Source organism: Erythrolamprus reginae, chromosome 9 (assembly GCF_031021105.1).
Source record: "Erythrolamprus reginae isolate rEryReg1 chromosome 9, rEryReg1.hap1, whole genome shotgun sequence".
NCBI lineage: Eukaryota > Metazoa > Chordata > Lepidosauria > Squamata > Dipsadidae > Erythrolamprus > Erythrolamprus reginae.
In genome coordinates, this window is record NC_091958.1 from 43,903,694 (window position 1) to 43,927,542 (window position 23,849).

General features: G+C 40.4%; 1 protein-coding gene across 2 annotated transcripts in view; it reads left to right on the top strand.

Annotated features, from left to right (window-relative positions):
• The window catches only part of RAB11FIP3 (RAB11 family interacting protein 3), a 110,701-nt gene that overhangs the window by 38,296 nt on the left and 48,556 nt on the right, over positions 1-23,849 (top strand). For both annotated transcript variants that reach the window (XM_070761013.1, XM_070761014.1), the window contains exon 3: positions 1,675-1,766. In XM_070761013.1, the coding sequence (XP_070617114.1) occupies positions 1,675-1,766 (92 nt within the window). The remainder of the gene's footprint in view (positions 1-1,674; positions 1,767-23,849) is intronic.

Below are 23,849 nucleotides of genomic sequence, written 5' to 3' on the forward strand. Positions count from 1 at the left end.
CTAAGAACAATAAGAATATAAGAATAGAGCCGGGGTGGCGCAGTGGTTAGAGTGCAGCACTGCAGGCTACTTCAGCTAACTGCTAGCTGTAATTCAGCAGTTCAAATCTCACCACCGGCTCAAGGTTGACTCAGCCTTTCCTTCTTCTGAGATGGGTAAAATGAGGAACCAGATTGTTGGGGGGCAAAAGGCTGATTCTGTAAACCGCTTAGAGAGGCCTGTAAAAGCATTATGAAGCGGTATATCGGATCAGATCAGATTTCTTAGCGTCATAGGGTACAAATAAGCAATCAGGAAACAATCAATGTTAATATAACTCGTAAGGATACAAGCAAGAAGTTACAGTCATACAGTATAAGTGGGAAGACATGGGTGATAGGAATGATGAGAAGACTACTAGTAATAGTAATACAGCCTTAGTGAATAGCTTCTCAGTGGTGAGGGGATTATTTGTTTAACAGAGTGATGGTGTTCGGTAAAAAGCTGTTCTTGTGTCTAATTATCTTGGTGTGCAGTGCTCTGTAGCGTCGTTTTGAGGATAGGAGTTGAAACAATTTATATCTGGGACTGGAACACAGAGCCTCATGCCCACCAAGCCATGCCCACAGAACTGGTAGTAAAAAACTCTGGATCTCGCCAGGGTTTGTTTGTTTGTTTTTATGCTTTTATTTATTTATTTATGTTTTTTTTATTTATGTTTTTATTTATGTTTTTATTTATGTTTTATTTATTTATTTATTTATTTATTTATTTATTTATTTATTCATTCATTCATTCATTCATTCATTCATTCATTCATTTATTTAATTTGTATGCTGCTCCTCTCTGCAGCCTCGGGGTGGCTCACAGCAACAGAAAACAATATATAATACAAATTCAATAATTAGAAAGCTAAAAACCCCAAATTTAAAAAACAGGCACACAACATACCATACATAAACAGTATAGGCCTGGGGAAGTTATCTCAGTTCCCCCATGCCTGATGGCAGAGGTGGGTTTTAAGGAGTTTACGAAAGCCAAGGAGGGTGGGGGCAGTTCTAATCTCAGGGGGGAGCTGGTTCCAAAGGGTCGGGGCCGCCACAGAGAAGGGTCTTCCCCTGGGACCCGCTAAAAGACATTGTTTAGTCGATGGGACCCGGAGAAGGCCAACTCTGTGGGAACTAATCAGTCACTGGGATTTGTGCGGCAAAAGGGGGTCTCGGAGATATTCTGGTCCGATGCCATGAAGGGCTTTATAGGTCAAAACCAACACTTTGAATTGTGACCGGAAATTGATAGGCAACCAATGAAAACTGCGGAGTGTTGGTGTAACATGGGCATACCTGGGAAAGCCCCACGATAGCTCTCGCAGCTGCATTCTGCACGATCTGAAGTTTCCGAACACTTTTCAAAGGTAGCCCCATGTAGAGAGCGTTACAGTAGTCGAACCTCGAGGTGATGAGGGCATGAGTGACTGTGAGCAGTGAGTCCTGGTCCAGATAGGGCCGCAACTGGTGCACCAGGCAAACGCCCCCCTCGCCACAGCTGAAAGATGTTTCTCTAATGTGAGCTGTGGATCGAGGAGGACGCCCAAGTTGCGGACCCTCTCTGAGGGGGTCAATAATAAGAATGCAAGACTGTAGGAATGCTCTTCCTCTCTTTGCAGACGAGTTTACTCTTTCCTTTCTTCAACAGATCCAGAGAGTCAGCTCTGCCCCATGGGATATACTCCTGATGAGCCGCCTCCTGCATGCGCTGATGAATTTGATGACTTCGTTGCATACGAGGTGAGCGAGAACATACCCACACAAGGGCGTTGGGTCACTTTTGGTGGCGTAAAGTGCATCTTGATTTGCCACATTAGAGAGTGTGAGAGAGCGCGGATGATGCTTAAGTGAGTTTTATCTCTGATGACTTCTCGGGGATTTCTGTAGCAATAGCACTTTGCACTTAGACTTACTTCACAGGGCTTTAGAGCTCTCTCTAAGCGCTTTACAGAGTCAGCATGTTGCTCCCAATCTGAGTCTTCATTTTACCGCTCAGAAGGATGAAAGACTGAGTCAATCTTGCAAAAGTTTTTTTTTCTCCACAGCAGAAACATACATAACATCACATATACCTTAATATGTATATATTATCACTTAAAAACAGCAATATCATAACCTAAATTACATTCCAATGTTAATTTTATGATTCAATTTATCTCAATCTTCTCACTCTCCACTCTCCTCTTTCTATCTCAGGTGGCTATTCTACCTCTAGTACCTACTTTCTTACTACCATCTCCTCCTCCTTTCCCCTTCTCTACCTCCCCTTCTACTCTTTCTCCTTTCTCTCCTCTCCTACTTCCTCTTACCCTCTTCTAAGTCCTTCCCTAAATGGATAATTCTAATTACAAATATATACATCATCGCAAATTACTGAAAATCCCCCCTAGGCCGCCAGGCTTGGGGGACATAACTGACTCTTAGCTGTCTCATTTTATGCATGGTTTAATTGGATGGCATGACTGTTCTTCATAATGAGTTTTTTATACATTGTTTTTAATATTAGATTTGTGCTTTGTATTTTGTTCTGAGCTGCTCCAAGTCTTCGGAGAGGGGCGGCACAAGTCTAATAAATTATTATTATTATTATTATTATTATTATTATTATTATTATCATCATCATCATCATCATCATCATCATACATATGTATATACTGTATGTATGTATGTATGTATGTATGTATGTATGTACTGTATGTATGTATGTATATGTACATATATAATATTTTATATACTCTATATATCCCCACTAAAAACATATATAGCCTATCATATACAGCTTAATAAACATGCATCATCTACTAAAAATAATCATTAATATTTCTTAATTTCATATCCATTACCTTTGGTATATGTCCTTAATCTTATGTTACCTCCTTTATCTAATTTCGTCACCTGGATTGTGCCAATTGTTTCATTTTTCAATTAAATTTGAATGCTATTGCTTAGTTCCTCTGCTAGTTGTCTCTCTTATTTAATAAATCTAAGCCTTTGTGCTTCACCCATTTCCTTACGTTCCTACTCATTATTCATTTTTCTTAACCCCTATTTTCACGTAACTAAATGCCCCTAAAAAATTCCACATTTACCTATGATCAAAAATGAAGTGTCAATTCACATTAAATCTTATATATCTTATGTCTGACGAATATCCTTTACAAGGAAAAGCAAGTATCATTCAAATTCCAAAACTGAAACACATTAACTTCTTTCATTCATTATTCATTATACTATGTCTTCCCCTCTAATATGTCATTTTAAATTTATTTCAACAGATCTAATTTATACCAATCTATAATAGAATTATATTTTTCCCAGAGTTATCACCTAACTGTATAATTAATTGCTTTTAAATAATTGTATTAGATTTGAATTCTTAAGTAAAAACTTTTTTTTTTTTGCACACTGGCAAAAAGTTTTTTTAAAAATGTAAAAGCCAAAACAAGATGGCGATGCATGTGCAGTGCTGAAAACCCAGCTTCTGCGCATGCACAGAAGAAAATAAACTCAGAAAAAATGAAATACAAATAAATTTTAAATTCTTTTTAAAAAGATGGGGGCTTCTAGAGACCAGTACTGACTGAACCGATTCTGTGATGTCATAGTGACATCACCAGCAGTTTGCTACTGGTTTGAGTGAACCAGTCCGAACTGGGAGGAACCCATCTCTGGTCGGTTAGGATCGAACTGCTGGCAGTCGGCAGAATTAGCTTGCTGTCAACAATGACCCTATGTCAACAATGACCCTAACCCTTGCAATACTCCATTCTAATCATGTGCCATCATAGTTCATTATTTTAGGAGGAGGCAGCTGTTTTCCTTGGTGTAATTAAGTTCCAGAATTGCTGTTTCTTTTTTTCTTCACAACCTAGCTTGTTCCTTCATTTCTAGTTTTGTGGCAAACGTTGGTCAAGACAAAGGTCAGGGATTGCCCTTAGGGTTCAGAATAATGTACATTGCTCAAAAAAAAAAGGGGGGGGGGACACTTAAACAACACAATATAACTCCAAGTAAATCAAACTCTTGTGAAATCAAACTGTCCACTTAGGAAGCAACACTGATTGACAATCAGGCGGTAGGGAAAGCAAGTAGGATGCTTGGCTGCATAGCTAGAGGTATAACAAGCAGGAAGAGGGAGATTATGATCCCGCTATATAGAATGCTGGTGAGACCACATTTGGAATATTGTGTTCAGTTCTGGAGACCTCACCTACAAAAAGATATTGACAAAATTGAACGGGTCCAAAGACGGGCTACAAGAATGGTGGAAGGTCTTAAGCATAAAACGTATCAGGAAAGACTTCATGAACTCAATCTGTATAGTCTGGAGGACAGAAGGAAAAGGGGGGACATGATCGAAACATTTAAATATATTAAAGGGTTAAATAAGGTCCAGGAGGGAAGTGTTTTTAATAGGAAAGTGAACACAAGAACAAGGGGACACAATCTGAAGTTAGTTGGGGGAAAGATCAAAAGCAACATGAGAAAATATTATTTTACTGAAAGAGTAGTAGATCCTTGGAACAAACTTCCAGCAGACGTGGTAGATAAATCCACAGTAACTGAATTTAAACATGCCTGGGATAAACATATCTCCATCCTAAGATAAAATACAGAAAATAGTATAAGGGCAGACTAGATGGACCATGAGGTCTTTTTCTGCCGTCAGACTTCTATGTTTCTATGTTTCTAATCCATTTCACATGTTGTTATGCACATGCAACTTTGTACAGAATGAAGTATTCAGTGAAAATATTTCATTCATTTCAGATCTAGGATGTGTTATTTGAGTGTTCCCTTTATTTTTTTGAGCAGTATATATTTTATGTATGTTTTACGATGGTTTTTATATTCTTCTATATTATTTCCTTTAAAAATGTATTATTTGTTTTTCTTCATTTTCTATTTGTTTTGTTTGTAAGACATCTAGAGTCATGTACACAAGATGGCTGGTTATAAAAATTTGAATGATAAAACAATAATTGATTGATCGATCAATCCTTAGGCCTAGCTGCAATTACAGATTAAATGGGAAAGAAACATACCTGTTTAAAATGTGGTCCAATATTTTGGAATCACTTAAGTAGCCAAATGTATTATATAAAGTGATTCAGGAACTGATTATTGAGAAAACTTAAGGATTAACAGGAAAACCAACATAGCAAGTGTGGAGTTTTTAATGAGAATACAATATTATGAAAATGGATGGAAAACAGGGTTTTGAACTTTGTGTTTTGAGGCAAGCCTTTGTCATATCCGCTAAGATCCCCTGGCCGAAATGGGATTGCTCCCTGCCCTTGTGTCTCATCTGGAATTGCCAGGGATTAAACCTAAGCATAGCAGACATTCCTTCACTGAATTATAGCTTCTTTCCTAAATCCTGGCTGGAAGCAGGCAGAGTTTTTATAATTTCTGGAAATAGTGAACTGCAAGGCATTCACTGACATGCATAGCCCGGTACGGTTGCAATAAATAAATTATAATATTATAAAGAATGAAGAGTATGTTGCCAAGAAGGAGTCAAACTATTCTCCAAGCCACCTGAGGGTAGGCCAAGAAGCAATGGGTGGAAACTAATCAAGGAGAGAAGCAGCCTAGAACTAAGGAGAAATTTCCTGACGGAACAATTAATCCGTGGAACAGCTTGCCTCCAGAAATTGTGAATGCTCCAACACTGGAAGTTTTTAAGAAAATGTTGGATAACCCTTTGTTTGAAGTGGTGTAGCAGGGGGTTGGACTAGAAGACCTCAAGGTTCCTTCCAACTCTGTTGTCATTATTATCTTCTGCAAAGTGTTAATGCTTGCTGTTTGAATGGTAGTGATTGATTTTTAATGAACTAGGGTTTTAGACTAGTTAGTTTTTAACTTAAATTGGATTTCAGATGGTTTTTATTGTCTTTTACATGTTGTAAGCCGCCCCGAGTCCTCAGAGAGGGGCGGTATATGAATCCAATTAATAAAATAATAATAATAATAATAATAATAATAATAATAATAATACGAATAAGAATAAGAATAAGAATAAGAATAAGAATAAGAATAAGAATAAGAATAAGAATAAGAATAAGAATAAGAATAAGAATAAGAATAAGAAATTAGTGAACTACGAAGATCTAAAAATCGAGCTGCAACGACTCTGGCATAAGCCAGTGAAAGTGGTCCCAGTGGTCCTTGGCACGCTGGGCGCAGTACCAAAGGATCTCAGCGGACATTTGAAAACCATCGGAATTGACAAAATCTCCATCTGTCAATTGCAAAAGGCCGCTTTACTGGGATCGGCAAACATAATTTGCCGCTACATCAATCAGTCCTAGGTGCTTGGGAAGCGCCCGACTGGTGATGAAATACGAAATCCAGCATAGTGATCTCATTTGCTGTGTTATACTGACATAATAATAATAATAATAATAATAATAATAATAATAATAATAATAATAATTATTATTATTATTATTATTATTATTATTATCATTATTATTAAATAATGCAAAGACATAATTTGAATGGTCGCTGAGTTACAAGTCGTAAATTGAGGACTATCCCCCCCCCTCCAAAGAAAACCCCCTCTTCCATTCTGTAGCCTCTGGCTTTTATAACATGGACATGCAGAGCGAAAAGTTTGTGCGAATGACCATAAAATACTCCCCCACACAAGCACAATAAAAAGTCTTCTCCAATGGAGGAAAGCTCGGAGCTCAAACCAAACAACATAAAATAACCTTTTGACCTGCCTTTTAACCCTGGAGGCCAAGCAACAATCCGAACATTATATGTGTCTCCCCGATGTGCCGTGCATGGGCAGAACTGGAATAACTTCCTGGAAGGCAGTATGTGGGCTGATGAACGGACTTGGAAGGAAGCTGGCTTGCAAAAATAGAAAGGGGTGGAATGATAAATTAAATGTGTACCTGTCTGCAGAAAGAATTAGCTGTAAAGGGAAGTCTGTTTTTTTTCCCCCTCATCATTTTGACATGCATTCATGGTTCCTTTGTGCTCTGCTGAGAAAGAACGAGATGTTTCCCTTTTATTGATTGATCTATTGGGAATCAAGTTGTGGCAAAAATGATTGTAAAGTCCTAGTGGTTCACTTAACCAACTGTTAGGCGTGAAAGGTCCAAATAAATACGCACCAAAGACAAATTCCTTGTGTGTCCAAGCACATTTGGCCAATAAAGAATTATAATCCAATCCAATCTAATCTAATAGAATAGAATAGAATAGAATAGAATTTTATTGGCCAAGTGTGATTGGACACACAAGGAATTTGTCTTGGTGCATATGCTCTCAGCGTACATAAAATAAAATATACATTTGTCAAGAATCATGTGGTACGACACTTAATGATTGTCATAGGGGTCAATAAGCAATGAACAAGCAATATTAATAAAAATCTTAGGATATAAGCAACAAGTTACAGTCATACAGTCAACATGGGAGGAAATGGGTGATAGGAATGATGAGAAAAACTAGTAGAATAGAAGTGCAGATTTAGTAGAAAGTCTGACAGTGTTGAGGGAATTATTTGTTTAGTAGAGTGATGGTATTCGGGAAAAAACTGTTCTTGTAATCTAATCTAATCTAATTTAATCTATTGATTTATTACTAAACAGCTTGTGCACAGAAATCTTCTCAACTTAGGTTAGCACCTATTAGAAGCCAGGTAAGAGACAGTGGAATTCAAAGGAGTGGGTTGGATTTAGCTTGCTTGTGGTTTCGTAGGGATTCTAGGCTGATCCCTCTTTTATCTCCACCTCCAGGTTCTTCCACCCTCTTCCCCTAAATCATCAGAAATTCTTGCCCAATTGTTGTCGTAAATCGAGGACTCCACATATGGGCAGACTGGAAACAAAGCAGATTATTTATGCTTTTTAAATAGCATTGTGTAGCATCGATTTCACAGACTCTAGGCGCTGTGCGATAAAACCTTCTGATAAAGCAGAAGGCCTCCTCTTCGGTCTCATTAAAACCTTAATCAAACATAATGAAATACTTACATTCTTTGTAATGAGCCAGCACTGTGTCTGGCTTAGCGCGTGGGCTACTACGGGTGAAGAAAGAGTTTTTTACTGAAAGAGTAGTAGATCCTTGGAACAAACTTCCAGCAGACGTGGTAGATAAATCCACAGTAACTGAATTTAAACATGCCTGGGATAAACCTATATCCATCCTAAGATAAAATACAGAAAATAGTATAAGGGCAGACTAGATGGACCATGAGGTCTTTTTCTGCCATCAGACTTCTATGTTTCTATGTTTCTAAGAAAGTCTTGGGCCTTCTCTTGTGTGTTTGGAGAAGATTCGGAAACTTTGGGAGCTTCATAATGGGAGCTTTCATCATGTAAGAAAAGATTGGATTGCCATTCGTTAGAGATGGTGCAGGGTCTCCTGCTAGGACAGGGGTGGGGTGGGGTTGGACTGTGTTGTGGTTAGCTCTGGCCCAGCTCCTGCCCCAAGGACTGTGGATGTGGGGGAGACATCCACATGCTGCAGTCCTGTTTTGCCCCCCCGGTGGAATCTGCTGATGAAGGCTCCTCTGACCAAGAAGACATGAGTGACAGGGAGGAGGAGAGTATGGCAGACAGCTCAGAAGGAGACCAATTATCTCGCTCCTCCTTGGATTCAGAACAAGAGTTAATGATACAGCCACGCATGCGGAGAGCGATGCATAGGCAACAACAACTGAGAGATTATTATCAAAGAAAATGAGGCCACCTGTGGTTGGGTGGGGCTGTAGTAATTAGTGAGGCTGCTATAAATAGCAGCCTGTGGGTTTGGCCATTGTGGAGGATTATCTGATCGTTGTATTTCGTGACTGCTTTACTGACTTTGACCTTTTGTGTGCTGATTTTTCCCCGCTTTGAAACTAAACCAGAGCAAAGTGTGTTTCACTCTGTGAAAGAAGAAGGACTGTGAATTGCCTCACAGCTGCAAGCTAAGTATCTCAGAACTGATAAGGGACTTGTACAAATTACCAGTTTGTTTGGAGACGAGTGCTCTTTGCTGTACCAAAAGAGGGCTTAGTTTAAGTGAATTTTCATTATAAAGAACCTTGTTTTGAATTTTCAAACGTGTGTGTGTCTGAAATTTGTACCTGTGAATTTGTGGGAGGAGTCTACCAGAGAGCCCGACAGAACAGACTGGATGACCTACCAGGTCCCTTCCAACTCTGTTAATCTGTACAATAAGATTCCATGATAGATTTTTCTATCTTGCTGGTGTTTCCGCAGACTTACATAGCTTGTAGGTCCATCAAATGTAGTTTTCGGCTGGGATCATTTTGGTTTAGTGTTTTAGGAAGAGGGTCTTTTAAAAGTTCTTTGAGTTACTCATGGCTGGAGTTCAGTAAAGAAGATGGCTTAGATCCTGCTCTGTTTAATTTTTTCCTCCTTGGCTACTTTAATTATGACCACTGAAACAAGTTCTTTGAGAATTGAGACTCTGAAGAAAGCAAAGCATTAGTAAGGATTAAAAAAACCTGACATTTTTAGGAAGCAAGGTTGGAAGCAAGGTTCCCTGGTGGGGAAATATATAAACCTAATACAATCTAATAGGTAGCAACTAGGGGAAAAGAAATTGTTTTTGAAGAGTTAAAAAAATATCTAAATTGTCTAAATTGGCAATGCTGCCCTCTTGTGGCTGTCCAAAGTATCTGATCTCAGTTATCATCCAGAAACCAGGCAAGGACCGAAAATGGGAATAAATTCAGCAACAATCCAAACACCAATGTGTCAAATAGAACCGTATGATGGTCTTAATATCTGAAAATGCCTGAACCAAGAGCTGAAAAACAAAACAAACAATGGAGGAAATATCGGAGTTGAGTGGATGGAAGTTGTTTAGGGAAGGTTGGATTTATTTATAACCATTGGCGGGAAATGATATTCTTTTGAACAGGAACAAGACAGAGCCGTGGTTGCCTGCAATTTGGCAATTTGAATCTCACCAGGCTCAAGGTTGACTCAGCCTTCCATCCTTCCGACATGGCTAAAATGAGGACTTAGCTTGCTTAGGGCAATAGGCTGACTCTGTAAAGTACTTAGAGAGGGCTATTGCCCTTCTTTCCTTCCTTCCTTCCTTCCTTCCTTCCTTCCCTCCCTCCCTCCCTCCTTCCTTCCCTCCTTCCTTCCCTCATTCCCATCTCTTTCATTCTTTCCTCCTTTCCTTCCTTCCTTCCTTCTTTCCTTCCTTCCTTCCATCCTTCCATCCATCCTTCCATCCTTCCTTCCTTCCATCCTTCCTTCCTTCCCTCCTTCCTTCCTTCCTTCCTTCCTTCCATCCTTCCTTCCTTCCTTCCATCCTTCCTTCCTTCCTTCCATTTTTCCTTCCATCCATCCTTCCTTCCATCCTTCCTTCCTTCCTTCCTTCCATCCTTCCTTCTTTCCTTCCTTCCTTCCTTCCTTCCATCCTTCCTTCCTTCCTTCCATCCTTCCTTCCTTCCTTCCTTCCTTCCATTTTTCCTTCCATCCTTCCTCCCTCCCTCCCTCCCTCCCTGGGTACTCAGTGGTTAGAATACAATATTGCAGGCTAACTATGCCAACTCCCAGCTGTTTGATCACTGTGAAGCAGCATATAGATCTAAGTGCTATTGCTAACAAAGACTCCTGCTAATTTATGAATCATAGAAACGTTTATGGATTGCACGTGGTCAGATGCAAAAGATTTAATTGGGGAGACAGAGTCCATAATCTGTGGATTGTGTGACTCAAAACTTTTTAGGAGATAAAGAAATGTATTAATCTTTAAGTTGTCCATCAGCTCTTCACTAGATATATTGGGTTGTCGAGAAAGGTGCAGAAAGGTTGGTCATAATTAGCGAGAGGTCCCTCCTGCATTGTAATTAATATTTAATCCATTCATATTACTAGTAATAAATGTGAGTTATGGCAGCTAAATGAGAGCCTCCATTTATAAGAGCAGTCTGCCTGTGAGTGGCGGGTGCTGTCAACAGGCCTAAGTCATAAGCTCTTAGGCTAGTTCCTGCTGCCAGGTGGTCAGAATGGGTCTGGATGAAGGCAGCAAGATGTAGGGAGGTTTGGGATTAACTGACCAGGCATGTTAATATTTACTCGATTTTCTTCAAAGACGTTTCAGGACTTTGGAACAGCTCACAAGGATGAAAGTTCTCAAGAGTATGCAAAGTCCATTGCTTTAGATACAGCTTATCCAAAGGGAAATGTGTGTGAAACTCAGAAGGGCTTGCAACTTGATCAGCCTTGCACTGAAGCAGCTCATCTCTCATTCCTATCTCCTTCCTTCCTTCCCTCCCTCATTCCCATCTCTTTCCTTCTTTCCTCTCCTTCTTTCCTCTCCTTCCTTCCTTCCTTCCCTCATTCCCATCTCTTTCATTCTTTCCTCTCCTTCTTTCCTCTCCTTCCTTCCTTCCCTCATTCCCATCTCTTTCCTTCTTTCCTCTCCTTCCTTCCCTCATTCCCATCTCTTTCCTTCTTTCCTCTCCTTCTTTCCTCTCCTTCCTTCCTTCCCTCATTCCCATCTCTTTCCTTCTTTCCTCTCCTTTCCTCTCCTTCCTTCCTTCCCTCATTCCCATCTCTTTCCTTCTTTCCTCTCCTTCTTTCCTCTCCTTCTTTCCTCTCCTTCCTTCCTTCCTTCCCTCATTCCCATCTCTTTCCTTCTTTCCTCTCCTTCTTTCCTCTCCTTCCTTCCTTCCCTCATTCCCATCTCTTTCCTTCTTTCCTCTCCTTCTTTCCTCACCTTCCTTCCTTCCTTCCTTCCCTCATTTCCATCTCTTTCCTTCTTTCCTTCCTTCCTTCCTTCCTTCCTTCCTTCCTTCCTTCCTTCCTCCCTTTTTCACCTGCCTACCTACCACCCACCTCCATCAGTGACTCTGAACAGCTTACAATTAAAATAGAAACGATATTAAGTTATATTAAGCGATATTAAGAAGACTTCCCATCACCAGATAGGTTGGCCCATCGCTTTTTCACTTCTCTCTTCTCCCAAACGTTGCCCCTCACTGGATGCGTAGAAATGAGAAGTTTCACGAACAATGCCTACACTCTCCCTTTTCTCTTTTTCTCTCCCAAACAAAAACTCCCTTTAATTTCAAGGACCGAATTGTTCCGATCAAATGGCAAAGAAAGGGAGAAGTGGAAGAAGGGAACAGCTACGGCATAGCTACTCAAGAACAAAAACAGTTCTTTTTGAGAGGCTGGAACTTAGAACGTAGAATTAACAGAGTTGGAAAACGACCTTGGGAGGTCCCCTAGTCCAGGGGTAGGCAAAGTTGGCTCTTCTATGACATGTGGACTTCAATTCCCAGAATTCCTGTGCTAGCATGATTGGCTCAGGAATTCTGGGAGTTGAAGTCCACAAGTTATAGAAGAGCCAACTTTGCCTACCACTGCTCTAGTCCAACCCTCTGCTTGAGCAGGAGACCTACACCCATGATGGCAAACCTATAGTATGCGTGCCACAGGTGGCATCCGGAACCATAGCTAAGGGCATGCGAGGCGTTGCCCTATGTCAGCTGATTTTTGGCATTCTGGAGGGCAGAGGAGGCCTTTTTCAACCTCCCCAGGCTTCAAGAAAGCCTCCGGAGACTGCAGATGGCACAAAACGGACCCAGTGGGTCTATCAGAATTTCCATTTGGGCCGGTTTTTTGCCCTCTTGAAGGAAAGCTTCAGGAAAGCCTCATTTCCAAACTTCCTGTTGGGCTGTTGGGTCCGTTTTTCACCATCCACAGGCTCCTCTGGAGGCTTTCTTGAAGGCCAAGGAAGGTGAAAAACAGCCCAGTGCGCCTACCGGAAGTCCGGAGAGTTCAGTGAGGTCTGCGCGCATGCGTGGGAGGGGTTGGGGCGGTGTAGGGGGCTGTGCGTAATGCACGGGGGGAGGCCATTGCATTATGGGTGTTTGGCATGCACTCTTTTGGCATCTGAGCAAAAAAAAGGTTCACCCTCACTGCCCTAAACCATCCCACGCAAATGGCTGTCCGGTCTCTTCTTAAAAGCCTCTACGGTTGCAGCCCCTGCAGCTTCTGAAGACAAACTCTCCCACTGGTTGTTCTCACAGTTGGGAACCCAAAGTTGTTGGTTTTTTTCTTCAAGAGGCAACTGAGCTTTCCGGTTTTTCTTTGAAGACGTTTCGCTTCTCATCCCAGAAGGTCCTTCAGCTCTGACTGGATGGTGGGGGTCTTTCCATTCCCCACCATACCGCCATTCTCTGCCCCACAGTCAGAGCTGAAGAAGCTGCTTGGATGAGAAGCAAAATGTCTTCAAAGCAAAACTACAAACTCCACTTGCCTCCTGGGGGGAAAAAGCACCTTTGGGACAACCATGACCTGGAGGACTGAAAATCTCCATAAACATTCACAGTCAGGAAATTTCTCTTAGTTCTAAGTTGCTTCTCTCTTGGATTAGTTTACACCCATTGCTTCTTGTCCTGCCTTCAGGTGCTTTGGAGAATAGGTTGACTCCCTCTTCTTTGTGGCAAACCCTGAGATATTGGAACACTGCTATCAGGTCTCCCCTGGTCCTTCTTTTCATCAAACTAGACATACACAGTTCCTTCCTAAATTTTAGATTCCATGTCCCTAATCTAACCTAATACAGTAGTACCTCTAGATACGAGCTGCTCTACATGCGAGTATTTCAAGATACGAGCCACGAGGGGAGAGACATTTCTGTTCCAGTCCCGAGCTCAAATTCGGGATACGAGCCGAGTGTCCACTAGGTGGCGCAAGAATCCTTACTTTTGGTTATCTCGGAAGGGAAAAATAACGTCTAAAGCGATTTGTTCCAGATACAAGTTGTCTCGACATACAAGCTCCCTTCTGGAACAAATTATGCTCGTATCTAGGGGTACTACTGTACATTTGTTTGGGTTCTGCCCATTTTCAGATTTCTTGACTCCTCCTCCTCATTATTATTATTATTATTATTATTATTATTATTATTATTATTATTATGTTATTTACAACAAACAGTAACACACAGCAAACGAGGTTGATATGCTGGATTTCGTATCACAATATCACAAGTCAAACACTTCCCAAGCATCTAGGACTGTATGATGTATTTTCATATGATACTCACTGATCCAAGTACGGTGGCCTTTTGCAACTGACAGATCGTGATTTGTGTCAATGTTTATTGTTTTCCAATGCCGACTGAGGTCTTTTGGCACAGCACCCATTGTGCCGATTACCACTGGGACCACCTGTTCTGGTTTATGCCAGAGTCCTTCGATTTTAAGATCCCCATATCAGCTAGGTTTTTCTTGTTGTTTTTCATCAATTTGACTGTTTTTGTTATTGTTGTTGTAGTTGTTGTTGTTATTATTATTATTATTATTATTATTATTATTATTATTATTATTATCCCTCCTCCTCCTCCTAATTCCATTCAGCAGAAAGCTAGATGGCGCAAACTTAATTTTAATTTTAATTTTAATCATTTTAATTTTAATCATTTTAATTTTAATCATTTTAATTTTAATCATGTTAATTTTAATCATTTTAATTTTAATTTTAATCATTTTAATTTTAATTTTAATCATTTTAATTTTAATTTTAATTTTAATTTTAATCATTAATTTTAATTTTAATTTTAATTTTAATTTTAATTTTAATTTTAATTTTAATTTTAATTTTAATTTTAATTTTAATTTTAATTTTAATTTTAATTTTAATTTTAATTTTAATTTTAATTTTAATTTTAATTTTAATTTTAATTTTAATTTTAATTTTAATTTTAATTTTAATTTTAATTTTAATTTTAATTTTAATTTTAATTTTAATTTTAATTTTAATTTTAATTTTAATTTTAATTTTTTGAACTTTTAAGCCACCCAACTCCTTGCGGACCCTGGGCAGTGTACAATCATAATAAAATAATAAGTGCAGAATAAAAACAATGGCAGTATAAACAACAATGATAAAAACAATCAATTTAACGCCTCCCTCCCCCCAATATCACATTCATTCAACAGACATTCACTTGCAGCAAAAACTGACTCTTCCAGGTCATGGCCAATCCCTTCCTAACTTAAAATCCAGGATGGGCTGTGCGGTTCTTAGTCCAGCCTAGGTGGCAGTTCCTCTGTGGGACGCCCCGTGAAAAAAGGAACCCTTTGAAGTCGCTTAATCTGAGCTGGCTACTGGCCTGTCGGGCTGCCCATCCTGCTTGGGAAAAGGTAGGAAATCAGCTAGACGGGCTGTTTCCTTGACTCTGCTTAGGGCAGGGAGTTGTAACTTTAAAATGGATTTCCTTGTCCCAGAGGTGGGGAAGGGTGGGGGAGAAGAGGAGAGTGATTCTCCATTCAGCGGAGAAAACAGGTTGGGTGGGAAAGGCAGGTTGGACACAGGAGCACAGTCCAGGTAAATCATTGGTTCGAAAGAGCTGGGAGAATTAACGCACCGTGGATCCTGTTGAGGTCAGGAAGAGGGCTGTGCTCCGCCGAAGGAATAATAATGTGAGCAAAATATGTAGCGTCGGACAAGGGCTTGCAAAACAGCACTTTCGACCCGAGTTTACGCGAGTTGCTGAACCAGGTTAGTGAAAGGACTCCGGGAATGTCGGTGTCTCATGTCCTAAGCTTGGTGAGTGGGACGTTTGTTCGGTTAGGGTGGCGGCTGAAGATATCATGAAAACACCCTCCCCCCTTCTCAATATCTTGCAGGTTAACCCATTGAAGACCACCGTGGGCGTTCTCATAACCCACGGTGGTTTTCGACAGGTTAACCTGCAAGATTGTAATTCTTTCCTGAAATACAGTCTTGGATTTGGCAATATAGAGTCATCGTCTTGTAGAATTTAGAAACATAGAAACATAGAAGTCTGACGGCAGAAAAAGACCTCATGGTCCATCTAGTCTGCCCTTATACTATTTTCTGTATTCTATCTTAGGATGGATATATGTTTATCCCAGGCATGTTTAAATTCAGTTACTGTGGATTTATCCACCTCGTCTGCTGGAAGTTTGTTCCAAGGATCTACTACTCTTTCAGTAAAATAATATTTTCTCATGTTGCTTTTGATCTTTCCCCCAACTAACTTCAAATTGTGTCCCCTTGTTCTTGTGTTCACTTTCCTTTTAAAAACACTTCCCTCTTGGACCTTATTTAACCCTTTAACATATTTAAATGTTTTGATCATGTCCCCCCTTTTCCTTCTGTCCTCCAGACGATACAGATTGAGTTCATTAAGTCTTTCCTGATACGTTTTATGCTTAAGACCTTCCACCATTCTTGTAGCCCGTCTTTGGACCCATTAGATCATTAGAAAATGCCATTATTTTATTATTGTTATAATAATAATAATAATAATAATAATAACAACAACAACAACAACAACAATACCAACAACAATACCAACAACAACAATAATAATTAGTTTGCAGCATGGACAACCAGATGTTCAGATTGTATATTTTTTGATCTACCTATCAAGTCCTTTCCAATGACCCCGAATAGACAGGCGTTGATGTTTTATAGTATTATTTCACTTAATTGTATCTCGCCTTTATTATTTTTAAAACTTCCTCAAGGTGGCAAACCTTCCTCCTCTTCAAGGTAGCAAAATTTCCTTCTCTTTTCCTCACAACAATAATGCTGTGAGGTGGGTTGGGCTGAGCGAGAGAGGGACTGGCCCCAAATCACCCAGCTGGTAGCTTTCAGGACTAAGGTGGGACTAGAACTCACCATCTCTTGGTGATTGGCCAAAGTCTGCCCCCTGGCTTTCAAGGCTAAGGTGGGACTAGAACTCACATCTTTTGGCTTCTAGACTGGTACCTTAACCACTACACCAGTGGTTCTCAATCTGGGGGTCAGGACCCCTTTGAGGGTCAAAAGACCATTTCATAGGGGTCACTTAAGACCCTGGGAAAAGACAAATTTCCCATGGTGTTTGGAACTAAAGTTTCTATTCTGGCGCCTGGGAACGTATTTTTACAATCTGACCAATCAGGCGTTTACAGTGGGGGGTGTCCTTCTGACCTTCCTGCCAATCATCTTAAAGCTCTGTTGGGAGAATTGGCGCTAGACTTATGGTTGGGGGTCACCACAACATGAGAAACTATATTAAGGGGTCGCAGCATTAGAAAGGTTGAGAACCACTGCACTAGACCAAACCGGGCAGATTTTATTTATTTATTTATTTATTAGATTTGTATGCCGCCCCTCTCCGAAGACTCGGGGCGGCTAACAACAACATAAAAAGACAATGTAAACAAATCTAATATTAAAAACAATCTAAAAACCCCCAATTTAAAGAACCGCTCATACATACAAGCATACCATGTATAAAATCTATAAGCCTAGGGGGAAGGGAAAGTCTCAATTCCCCCATGCCTGACGACAGAGGTGGGTTTTAAGGAGCTTGCGAAAGGCAAGGAGGGTGGGGGCAACTCTGATATCTGGGGGGAGCTGGTTCCAGAGGGTTGGGGCCGCCACAGAGAAGGCTCTTCTCCTGGGTGCCGCCAAACGACATTGCTTAGTCGACGGGTTTGTGCTGGTTCTGCTCTGATGCATGTCTTGCACAGAGCCATTGGTCGTTGGAATACCATAAATGATCATGCTGGAGTTTCTGCATAGCTTGTTGTCTTTGGGGCATTCTTTCTTTCTTCTTGAGAACTTCTGGGGTACAGTAGAGTAAGTGGCATATCTCTCATTGGAACCAACTTCCTTTTCATTGTTCGGGTTTATTCCTTTTTATAGCTCTCGACTTCTGAGAAGCGAGACGTCCATATCTCCATATCCTACTTCTCTTCTCATTTTAAAACCGGGGATTTGTTTAACAATCCAGCAAGGAAAGATTTCTCACAGGAGCCGAAATGTGTCCAGTCAGCAGGAGTGTTTGATAATGCGAAAACTTCCTGTCCAGAGGGCACGAAAAAGCTGCCCAGGAAAACGGCTGACCCTTCCTGGAGTTGTAAATGGAGGAGGTTGGGGACAAAGGTATGTTAGCTAAATAGGTGACAGTCTAACTTCTCTCCAGTCTCCTAGGATTCTGTTTTATCTTATTTATTTATTTGTCAAAACATGTACAAGATGGCAGGTATTGGTATAAACATAAACAAAAGCAGAGTCAGGAAAATTAGGACAATAGGACAGTAGGACAGGGATGGTAGGCACAATGGTGCGCTTATGCACGCCCCTTACAGACCTCTTAAGAATGGAGTGAGGTCGATTGTGGACTATTTGGACAGGGAGTCATTGCTCACAGTCACTCATGCCCTCATCACCTCGAGGTTCGATTACTGCAACGCTCTCTACATGGGGCTACCTTTGAAAAGTGTTCGGAAACTTCAGATCGTGCAGAACACGGCCGCGAGAGCCATTGTGGGGCTTCCCAGATCTGCCCACGTGTCTACAACACTCCGTGGCCTGCATTGGCTGCTGATCAATTTTCGGTCACAATTCAAAGTGTTGGTTATGACCTTTAAAGCCCTACATGGCATTGGACCAGAGTACCTCCGGAACCGCTGCTACCGTATGAATCCCAGCGACTGATAAGGTCTCACAGAGTTGGCCTTCTCCAGGTCCCATTGACTAAACAATGTCGTCTGGCGGGCCCCAGGGGAAGAGCCTTCTCTGTGGCGGCCCTGGCCCTCTGGAATCAACTCCCCCCGGAGATTAGAACTGTTCCCACCCTCCTTGTCTTTCACAAACTACTCAAGACCCACCTATACTGCTAGGCATGGGGAATTTGAGACATCTTTTCCCCAGGCTCCTTATAATTTATGTTTGGTATGTATGTGTTGTTTGGTTTTAATATGATAGGGTTTTTGTTATTTCTTTTAATATTAGATTTGTGCCACTATAATATTGTTTTTATCATTGTTGTGAGCCGTCCCGAGTCTTTGGAGAGGGGCGGCATACAAATCTAATAAATAATAATAATAATAATAATAATAATAATAATTATTATTATTATTATTATTATTATTATTATTATTATTATCTAAGGTGAAAGTTTTGAGGATTTGGTTAAGAAACCACAGAGTCAGGTAGTGTGTCCCAGGCATGGATCACTCTCTTGCTGAAGTTGTATTTTCTGCAGTCGAATTTTGAGCAGTTTACCTCGAGGTTGAATCTGTGGGCTTGTGTATTGTTGGGGTTGAAGCTGGAGTATTCATTGAAAGATAGGAAACTGTGGTAGATGATTTTATGAACTACGTTTAGATCAGATCGAAGGAGACCTTGCTCTAAGTTGTCTAACCCCCAGAATTTCAAATCTGGTGGAATAAGGTATTCTGTTGCGGGCAGTGGAGTGGAGGACTCTTCTTGTGAAATATTTCTCAGCTCTCTCAATTGTATTATTGTCTGATATGCAGTGCGGGTTCCAGACAGATGAGCTGTATTCGAGAATTGGTCTAGCAAAGTTTTGTATGCTCTGGTTAGCAGTGTAATATTCTGGAAGTTGATTCTGGGAGTTGAAGGCCTGCCACGCTTCTTTGAGTGACCAACTTTGGAAAATACGGGTCTAAACCAAAGTGGGCAGCAGTTCTTAGTCGTGGGGCATGTTGCTATCTCCAGGATCTAAAACAAGATCTTGTCACCACGCTAAATACTCCTAAAAGCATTCATTCTAGCAATCAAGAGTCGACATAGCTTTGGAAACTCCTTCCTTCCTTCCTTCCTTCCTTCCTTCCTTCCTTCCTTCCTTCCTTCCTTCCTTCCTTCCTTCCTTCCTTCCTTCGTGTTTCAACCGCCCGTAATTACAAAGTAATTAGTCCAGGAAGACACACACCACATGATAAAAGGAAAACCCAAAAGTTTTTATAAACAGAAAAACAGAAACAGCTCCCTTTTTAAATGTCAAAGGGATTTTCTGGTACACACAAGGCACAGGTTAAATGCAATCCAATTGCTCACCCAATAACTGGGAAATTGAGTCCAATTCTAAAGTCCACACACAATCTTGAACAGCACAAAAACCACGATCTTGATGAAACAATGAATCAGATAAACTGTCACGAGGCTAAAACACCAGGCTGCACTTTTATCTGTAAAACTAATTACAGCAGCCCCACCCAACCACAGGTGGCCTCATTTTCTCTTGTAATAATCCTTCAGTTGTTGTCTCCTATGCATCACTCTACGCATGCGTGGATGTGTCATTAATTCTTGTTCAGAATCCAGGGATGATACAGATGATTGATCTCTTCCTGGGCTGTCTGCCAAACTCCCCTCTTCCCTGTCACTCACGCTTCCTTGGTCAGAGGAGACTTGGTCGGCAGATTCCTTCGGGAGGAAAACAGGCCTGCGGCATGTGGATGTCTCCCCCACATCCACCTGCACATTCCTTGGGGCAGGAGCTGGGCCAGAGCTAACCGCAACACCTTCCTTCCTTCCTTCCTTCCTTCCTTCCTTCCTTCCTTCCTTCCTTCCTTCCTTCCTTCCTTCCTTCCTTCCTTCCTTCCCTCCCTCCCTCCCTCCCTCCCTCCCTCCCTCCCTTCTTCCCCCCTTCTCTCCTTCCCTCCCTCCAGAACCCCAAACAGTTTTTTAACAAGTCATGGATCTGCTAGGATCCAGGACAGAAGTCACACCAAAACATGGGTGTACACAATCTATTGGAGCAGAATGCTACCAAGCCAGCTGGGGGCCCCTTTCAACTTACAGGTAGTCCTTACTTAACCGTTGAAAATCCCTATGAAAAATGCAAACCTTGAGCTGTTATCTTTCACTTGCCGGATTTTCTCCCTCCTCTAACTGACCGCTGAACATGTGACTTCCAATTAGTCAACATTGGCTCCCAAGTGAGTGGTCTTGCTAACCTTTAAGTAGACTTTTCTGCTTTATTTTTAAAGCAGACCGTCTCTGAACCTGATAAGGATGTTTGCTTTGGTTTCGCTTGGTTTTCTCCTGACTTCAAAAGTCATTGGCAAGACTTTATTTTTGTTCCTATTCGGGCACAATAAGGTCATTTTCGAGATTTGTTTCTATAGTATTGGGAAGAAATACTTCCAAAAGGCTTGTTTTTGTATCATCCAATTAAAAATGTCCTTAAGAAGAAGATCAAAATGAATGTAAACTAAAAAAAGAAAAAGAAGAAAAAGTTAAAAGTTCAAGAAAGGGGAGAAAATAAAAGAAAACTAGAAAAGAAATTAAAGATATAGAAGCAGTTTTTGAACTTCTTTAAAGCAAATAAAAATACAATTATAAATTTCCCTGCGGTTACAGCATTTAGTCTTCTTTTTATAATCTGCCTTCTCTATTCATCACAACATAAATCAAAAGTCCATTTTTGTTTTCTGTAAAAAGTCTACAAGGGTTTCCAGTCACCAATAAACATTGATAATTGACTTTTCTCTGATCAAAGAAGTCAAATATAACTGTTTTTTTAAAATTTTATTTATTTAGTCATTTGTCCAATACACAAATACATAGGAAGAAAAATAGACATGTAGTAATATATATAAGGGTAAAGTGAACTTAGAGGAGAGGAGATATGAAAGAAAGAAATTATATATGATAAGTGAGAGAAAGGAAAGACAATTGGACAGGGGACGAAAGGCACACCAGTGCACTTATGTACGCCCCTTACTGGCCTCTTAGGAACCTGGAGAGGTCAATCGTGGAGAGTCTAAGGGAGAAATGTTGGGGGTTAGGGGTTGACACAATTGAGTCCGGTAATGAGTTCCACGCTTCGATAACTCGATTGTTGAAATCATATTTTTTACAGTCAAGTTTGTGCTCTTGTGTTGTTGCGGTTGAAGCTGAAGTAGTCATTTCAGAAGCTGTCTCGGCAAGTTTCATCATTTTCACCCATCATTCCTCCCTCTGTGCACAATGCCAAATCTTTCCATTTTGTACAATAATCTCACCGCAGTTACTATCTATAAAAAAAAAAAACCGTGACTTTTTCCCCAATTGTTTGTCTATCAATCCTAAAAGGAAAAAAAAAATCTCTGGTTTCAATTGTATATTAATCTTTCAAGTCTTCTGAATGAGTAGCTCCAAATTGCTTTTTAACAAGAACCAATTGTCATTTTAAAATGCTGCTGTTTCTAACACTTTTTCAAAAGCACCTGGAGACTCGCAGCTCTGGAAGAAAAGCCACAAGATTTTATCAATCATAAAATTATATTTATAAAATATATTACGATTGATTTCCACAATGCAGTGATAAAAGTTTTAGGGGTACTGATTTCTGACAGTCTCAAAAAGGGGGAACAGTGCAGTCAGGCGGTAGGGAAAGCAAGTAGGATGCTTGGCTGCATAGCTAGAGGTATAACAAGCAGGAAGAGGGAGATTGTGATCCCGCTATATAGAGTGCTGGTGAGACCACATTTGGAATACTGTGTTCAGTTCTGGAGACCTCACCTACAAAAAGATATTGACAAAATTGAACGGGTCCAAAGACGGGCTACAAGAATGGTGGAAGGTCTTAAGCATAAAACTTATCAGGAAAGACTTCATGAACTCAATCTGTATAGTCTGGAGGACAGAAGGAAAAGGGGGGACAGGATCGAAACATTTAAATATGTTAAAAGGTTAAATAAGGTAAGTGTTTTTAATAGGAAAGTGAACACAAGAACAAGGGGACACAATCTGAAGTTAGTTGGGGGGAAAATCAAAAGCAACATGAGAAAATATTATTTTACTGAAAGAGTTGTAGATTCTTGGAACAAACTTCCAGCAGATAAATCCACAGTAACTGAATTTAAACATGCCTGGGATAAACATAGATCCATCCTAAGATAAAATACAGAAAATAGTATAAGGGCAGACTAGATGGACCATGAGGTCTTTTTTTGCCATCAGACTTCTATGTTTCTATGTTTAAAAGTTTTGCAATCCGCCAGGGCATTGAGGCACACATCAGATCAGGACTGAACTAATTTGAGAAGGATTTCTCAAAGATATTTATTCAGAGAGGTCAGTTCATGAAAAGTACAGAGTCCTAAATCTGGTCCATGAATCTGTCTCCACCCCGGGTTTTTTTGCTAAGCGTGGCACTGATTTCAGGCAGTCAGGACCACACGGCACAATGATTTGTTTCTCCTGCCTCTGCACAGGAATCTGGTCAACTAATGGTCAGATCTAATTTGACATTAGGAAAAAAAATCAATGGAATTCCAGAGGGGTTGGACATAATTTGTGGGAACATAAGGATTCCAGGCTGTTTCCTCTCTTGACTCTGCCCACTGGCTCTGCCCATCCTTTTCTATAGCAAACTGGGGATGCTGGGTTCATACATTGCACTAAACCACAAACCAGTTACAGTATTACAGGTAAGGCCTTGATTTACTACAGTTTATTTAGTGACTCTTTAAAGTTACAGCAGCCCTGGAAAAACTCATGACGGCTTTTCACACTCATAAACATTGCTGCGTCCCCTATAGTCACGTGATCATAATGCAGATTCTTGGCAAGTGATTCTCATCTATAGAAACATAGAAGATTAACGGCAGAAAAAAGACCTCATGGTCCATCTAGTCTGCCCTTATACTATTTCCTGTATTTTCTCTTAGGATGGATATATGTTTGTCCCAGGAGTGTTTAAATTCAGTTACTGTGGATTTACCAACAAGGTCTGCTGGATGTTTGTTCCAAGGATCTACTACTCTTTCAGTAAAATAATATTTTCTCATGTTGCTTCTGATTTCCCCCCCAACTAACCTCAGATTATCCCCCTTGATCTTGTGTTCACTTTCCTATGAAAACACTTCCCTCCTGAACCTTATTTAACTCTTTGACATATTTAAATGTTTCGATCCTGTCCCCTCTTTTCCTTCTGTCCTCCAGACTATACAGATTGAGTTCATGAGGTCTTTCCTGATACGTTTTATGCTTAAGACCTTCCACCATTCTTGTAGACCATCTTTGGACCCGTTCAATTTTGTCAATATCTTTTTGTAGATGA